Consider the following 6,000-nt stretch of genomic DNA (forward strand, 5'->3'; position numbering starts at 1 on the left):
ACATAACCTGTGTACAATCATACAATTCAAAATGCTGTACAAAAAAAAACCTTTTTACCAAATTCCATAAGAATGTTCATCACCTAGAAATATAGTGGAAAACAATGGCTGACAACTGCGATGTACTGTGATACTGTTTTACTGTTCTTGTTTCTGAATGTTCTGTTTTCTTGTGTTTATGTAAAAAAAAAAAAAAAATTCAAGAAAAAAAAGAAAAGGCCTTAATATGAAATAATTGTCCTCAAGTATTCAAATAAATTATTATAAACACATATGGTCATTTTTCAAAAAATCCTGTATTTGAACAATATTTTCCATCCTTTTAGAATTAATTTGTGGAACAAAACGGGTATTGTTTGTTGTACCGGGTTTCCCTGCTTCAAATATGACCAAGATAAAGTACCAATAGTATATCAGTTGTCTAAGAATTACTGTCAAACAAGAGCAAATCACAAAGTAGCACAAGACAAAAACAAAGTAAAAAAATATTAATAGTGTGAATTTTGAGCTATGTGTTCAATTTTACAAGAGTCTATTTCCATGTTTGTCACAGTCACCACGTTTATTAAATGTATTGCTTAAGCATCTCATATTTCTAGCTCATTTGGTAATTTAGGTAATTTAACTCCAAGTTGTGACATTATATGGACACAAAGTTTGATTTCTTTCCTTACTTGTAATTTGTCACATTTGTAGAACTCATAAATCATTTAATATAATAACAATATGAAGACATTTAAAGAGGTCTGACCCTTTTGTGCCCAATTTGTGGACCACAAGTTGCATATATTTTAGTTTGTTTGTTGAGAAGCGACTTTTATATCACAATACAGCGGTACATACCATATTGGATCACTAGATGTCTCTTTATGACACCATGCTGCTACAGTACTACAGACAAACCTCACTTTCTCTCATATTTGACTGACAGAGCAAGAAAAATATCTCAGAAAATAAAAATGTCTGCAGTAGAATTTAAAGTAAAAAATAGAAAGCAGAAACAATTCAGAGTGAGAAACTTGTGAGGGAAAAGAAACCGCGATGAAGGCTGATGAAGAAAAGGCTAATTGTGGCCTAAATGCTCAGGAAGAAACATACAGAATGTTCAAGGATAACATCTAAATTAGAGATGCAGCGAGCCGATATCTGGCTTGAATATCTGGATGATATCATCAAAATAAATGGAAGAGGTATTAGAAATTGCAACCAGTACTAAAGGCAATCCTTTATAAAGCAATATGAGCTCAATGGTGAATAAGATGCTGTCATACAAAGGACTGAATGTGCTGCGTGGAAGTTTTTCACATTGAATACTCCAACTTGACCAATGACAGGTTGTAATGTCTCTAAAGTAAACATTGTGAGGTGTGCTGGTAATACCACATTTATTTTCCACATGTATGGTCTGTAGCTTTCCAGGCCAACCATCAGATCAGTATTGTCTCATACTCAAAGCCACAGCATTGGGATCAGTATCAGAACTGCAAAATCTGCATCGGTTCATCTCTTATCTAAATTTGTTCCTATATATGTTTATGTTTTTTACTCTTCATTACACATTTTTTAACGGATGGGAAGTATAGACTGTAAAATACAGTAATTCAAGGTAACAAGTACAAAAGTTGTTTGACTACGGTATTTTTCAGATTATCAGTTGCATATTTTTCTTTGTTTTGTTTGGCTGCATGTGGAATTCATTTAAAGACATTGATTATATGTAAAAATATTCAGGTACAAACTGTGTGGAAGCACTAGATAACACCGATGTCAATAGAGTTAAGTTCTTCTGACCTAGAGCATGCTTTCCCGACTCACCAGTCTCTGCAGGATGCTTTTGCTCTTGTCGTCGGTGCAGTAGTCGGACAGGATGCTCCTGTGCACCAAAACCAGTCCGTTCAGGAACAACCAGGAACCAAACCAGAGCAGGGCGAAGACCAGAGTCCCCCGTCTGGACCACAGCCTGAGGCCCAGCCAGCGCAGCAGGCACAGCCGACCCCCGCGGCCCACACCGGCCACCACCGGGCCCCCGGGCAGCATGACGGGGGTCACCAGACCTCCTCGTCCTCAGCTGGATCCTCCGAGTATTCAGGTGAGAGGTTCTAAGTGTAAATCCAGATTCTGGATCATTGGAGACTCAGGAGGCGTTGGTTTTATTGATTGAACGGTAAATAATCCTTCAATTCTCTTTTTAAGGAAATGTACAGGAGTAAATCAAGTCATCGGCGTATTGCTGTAACTTCCCATAGAACAAGTTTACTTGATATGTTTCCCATGATGCCCTGCAGTTTAGAATTCAAAAAAGTTTGTGATCTCCTCCCTTCAAAGGTTTTTCCTCAGTGTCATTCAAACAATGCTGATGTTGAAAGCGTTCAGCATTTCCTTCATAATAAAAGTCCACTGTCGGATAAAAACATATGAGGAAGAAGAGGCACGCAGCCTGTAATCTTCCAATGAGAGCGACAGGATCCAGACCTGGGGACTGCAGCTCGCCTACTCGCCGTTTCCACATGTCCAGTTTGTTCATTCATGGTGAGAGCGTCTGGGCGGTCGGGGTGTTTTCCACAGTGGGAATCAGGTGGCCGCCGAGCTTCCTCTCGGCAAGACGTCTTCCAATCTCTCAAACCCAACGTGTTGCTAAAAAACCCTCCAAACATCCGCCAGAGAAACGTCTTCACAGTGGAAAACAGGAAAAAGAACCTTCAGAAAACTGAACCATGAGAAGGGAAGAGTTTCCTTTTTGTCACATTTCTGCGCAATCAGGGATTTTGAAATAGTCTTGTGTGAGAAATCGACGTCCTGAACATCTGGAATGATCAGTGAATGGAGAAAAGGAGAGTCAGAGTGGAAATTAAGCTGCTGATCATTGATCAGAGGAACTTTTTTTTTTTTTTAACCCTTTTGTTGAAATACTTTGTTAAAATATGTTTTTTAGTTATTACATTAGCATGTTTTCAGGATATGAAAACTGTACAAGCCCATCCCGAATAGAACATTTGGAAGTGCTTAAAAAACAAACAACAAAACTAAACATAATTAAAAAAAAATATATCAGCACACATGATGACTGAATTGTGTCAAAGTTGAGAGGGTACAGTATAGACAAACTGGCTCCAGGTATAATTTACAGTCTTGTAAATGGCATATGCAATATAATATAAAATTAAAACAAAAACAAATGAAGCACAATTAAAGTTGCAAGCAGCCGTGGTCCGGAACTTGCTTCTGTGACTGAGACCCGTTTTCAGAAAGGTTTACCATTTACAAGGCAACATTCTGAAAAACATCTAATTTTACATGGAAATGGCAGAGATAATGAAAATGAGGTAGTTAGTATGCCGGGCCATGAGGTGGCACTGTTGCTTGTTTTTGTAATGAAAGAACAACGCCCTATAAATAGCAACACAATGGAGAGAACTCAACATTTCCATGGACACATGAAGATTTGGATGCTATTAGATGCTAATTTTAAAAGAAAACCTAATTTGGGCGACTGTGGCTTAGTGGTAGAGTTGGTCATCCAATAACTGGAGCGTTGGGGGTTCAAATCCCTCCCTATGCAAGTCATTGTTGTTGTAGGAGAAGTTTCGGTTTTTGGTGGGAAACTCATTCTGGGCAGAATTGACCCTGAAATGTAAATAATCTCCGATCCTGCAGAGGTGAGGGGTTCAAACCGTGACTCTGAGCCACTCTCGGCTCCTCTCCACTTCACAAAGTAGTTTAGAAGGAAAACAAACTCATAAAACCTTGTTGTGTTTTTCCTCCTAACTTCACGGAAAGTTCAGAAGAGGAGAACCGTTTGCATCTTCTTTTCCCTTCAAATTCTGTTTAAAACTGCCTCTTTTCCTCCAGTCTGCACTTTTGAATCATTAATTTTGACCTGCTCACTTTTCAAACAGCATAACGAAGTGAAGAGGATTTGGATTCAACTGAGGCCTTCCTCATAGTCTGTGACGTCTTAAACACTAAACAGCCAGGAAATGATAGACATACAGTTTGAATAATTTAGAAATTCTGTTTTCTACTGTTTAGAATGACTGTAGAAGAAACACTTACAAAATCTTTTTTTTCCTATAAACTTGACAGGGTGCATAAGAGGAGAATCAAAAAGATTTTCTCTTAAAAATGTATATTTAATGTACCAAACAAAATGGATGCCATTGAAGAGCGGTGGAGGAGGTCAGATGATATGAAAATCTCTATAACACCAGAGCAAAATACCCCAAAATTGTACAAATGGAAAAGAGAGTGTGCCTGCAGCGATGGGCGGGGCCTGAGGTAAGGGGGCCTGGCTTATGGGTTTGGGCAGCTTCTTCTTGGAGTAGACATTTTGGAACTCTGGCGTCCTGCCAAATGAAATGACATCATTTTCTTCAGCCTGGTTTGACTCTGGCTTTTAACTGATTTTACATCGTTTTTAACTGGTTTCAGACTGGTTTTAAAGCGTTTTTGTTAAAACTGGTTTTAGATTGTTTTTAACTGTTTTTTTTTCACAGTTTTAGGAACCAGCAGCTGTTGTCATTATGTGACGTTGTCCAGGTGGTTTGTCCGCTTGCTAACATGCAGTGTGAAAGAAAACCAAACCAAATGGCAGTGTGAAATTTTTCAGATCCTCAGTTTGGGTTAGATGCCACTGTATAAGTTGGGCATTTGATCTGAATGTGTTTTTGATTATTTTGCTCATTAAGATAAGACCACGAGGGGCTACCCTCAGACTGAGACTCTCACCTCGGAATCCTGGAGCTCAACCAGATGCAGCAGGTGGATGATCCTGCAGACCTGCTGGAGATGAGAAATCTGATGGAGGCTTGTGTGAAGATGCTGCAGTCACATCTGGTTACAGTTTCTCTGAACAGAGCAGAAGTTGGTTTGAAGAACTTCTTGAGGGATGAAGAAGAGATTAACCTGTGGGTTAGAACCTTCAATCTCCTCAGAGGTTTGTGAGTTTAGCTCCTTGGCAGATGGAGGGTATTCCTGATTCCCAACATGGTGAATAAAAGTCGGAATTAGGTTTGTAATCCAGTTTGAGTCAGACCCTCGGACGCTCTAATGAATGTTGTAAAATCCTTCAACAGAATCCAAAGTACGACTCCTTTCTGCTTCTAGTGACTGAAGAGGAAATGATGGATGACTTGAATCCACAAGGCAAACTTCTCCACGACAAGTTCTTCAGAGGATGTCTTGTACGTCCAAAACGATGTTGACACGCTGTGAAATCAGGGTTGAGTTAGTAAAACTGACAAAGGAAAGACATTTGTTTGGTCTTGTAGTGGATGGAACTCCAACAATCCTTCAGGCTGTTTGGATTCCGTTTGTCTTGCCACTGGAGGTGCTGATTCCTCAGCAGGTTCTCTCACTTCTTACATCTCCTCTCAAAAAGCTGCTGCTTGAAAAAGACCAAACTGTGGCTGCGATCCGTCCCTCTGGACAAACTACAGATTTTAGCTCCTCGAGTTCTGGGATAGAATTTTTCAGCAGGATGTCTGCAGGCTCTGAACTTTGCTTTTCTCGCAACCTTGTAGCCTGAAGGCATCAAATGGAGAACTGACGTTCAACCTCCAGGCACAGCTGCTGAGATCACAAAGTTTCTGGTCTGAATCACCCTCCCGCGACGGCCGAGCCTCAGCTGGAGGAGCAGGTCTGGGTCCGGTGATGCTCCTGAAATGGGGGGGGAGACTGAGAGTAGAGGATCCAGCTGTGAGTTTGCAAATGAGTCCTGAATCCGGACTGCCAGAAGACTCCTGCAGCCGCCTGCTGCCTCGCTCAGCTCCAAGCTCACAGTGCTGCTACTGCCTCCTCGCTCTCTCTCCTCCTGGTGTGTGTGTGTGTGTGTGTGTGTGTGTGTGTCGAGCTCAGGCTTGTTCGTTCAGCCCCATTCCTTTTTCTTCCTCCCTTCTCTCTGCTTCCTTTTTGTTTCTTTTCCAGCCGTGTGTGTGTGTGTGTGTGTGTGTGTGTGTGTGTGTGTGTGTGTGTGTGTGTGTGTGTGTGTGTGTGTGTGTGTGT

The 6,000-nt window shown here is 40.7% G+C and overlaps 1 protein-coding gene across 1 annotated transcript in view; it reads right to left on the reverse strand.

The window, feature by feature from the left end:
• Positions 1–5,765, reverse strand: part of dipk1c (divergent protein kinase domain 1C) — a 38,746-nt gene extending 32,981 nt beyond the window's left edge. The window contains exons 1-2 of the mRNA XM_080521620.1: positions 4,726–5,765; positions 1,816–2,804 (exon numbers count right to left, since the gene is read on the reverse strand). Of these exons, the coding sequence (XP_080377746.1) occupies positions 1,816–2,037 (222 nt within the window). The 5' untranslated portion in view covers positions 2,038–2,804; positions 4,726–5,765. The remainder of the gene's footprint in view (positions 1–1,815; positions 2,805–4,725) is intronic.
• Between the last annotated feature and the right edge of the window lie 235 nt (positions 5,766–6,000).

The sequence above is a fragment of the Blennius ocellaris genome, assembly GCF_963422515.1.
Source record: "Blennius ocellaris genome assembly, contig: SCAFFOLD_91, whole genome shotgun sequence".
NCBI classification, from domain to species: domain Eukaryota; kingdom Metazoa; phylum Chordata; class Actinopteri; order Blenniiformes; family Blenniidae; genus Blennius; species Blennius ocellaris.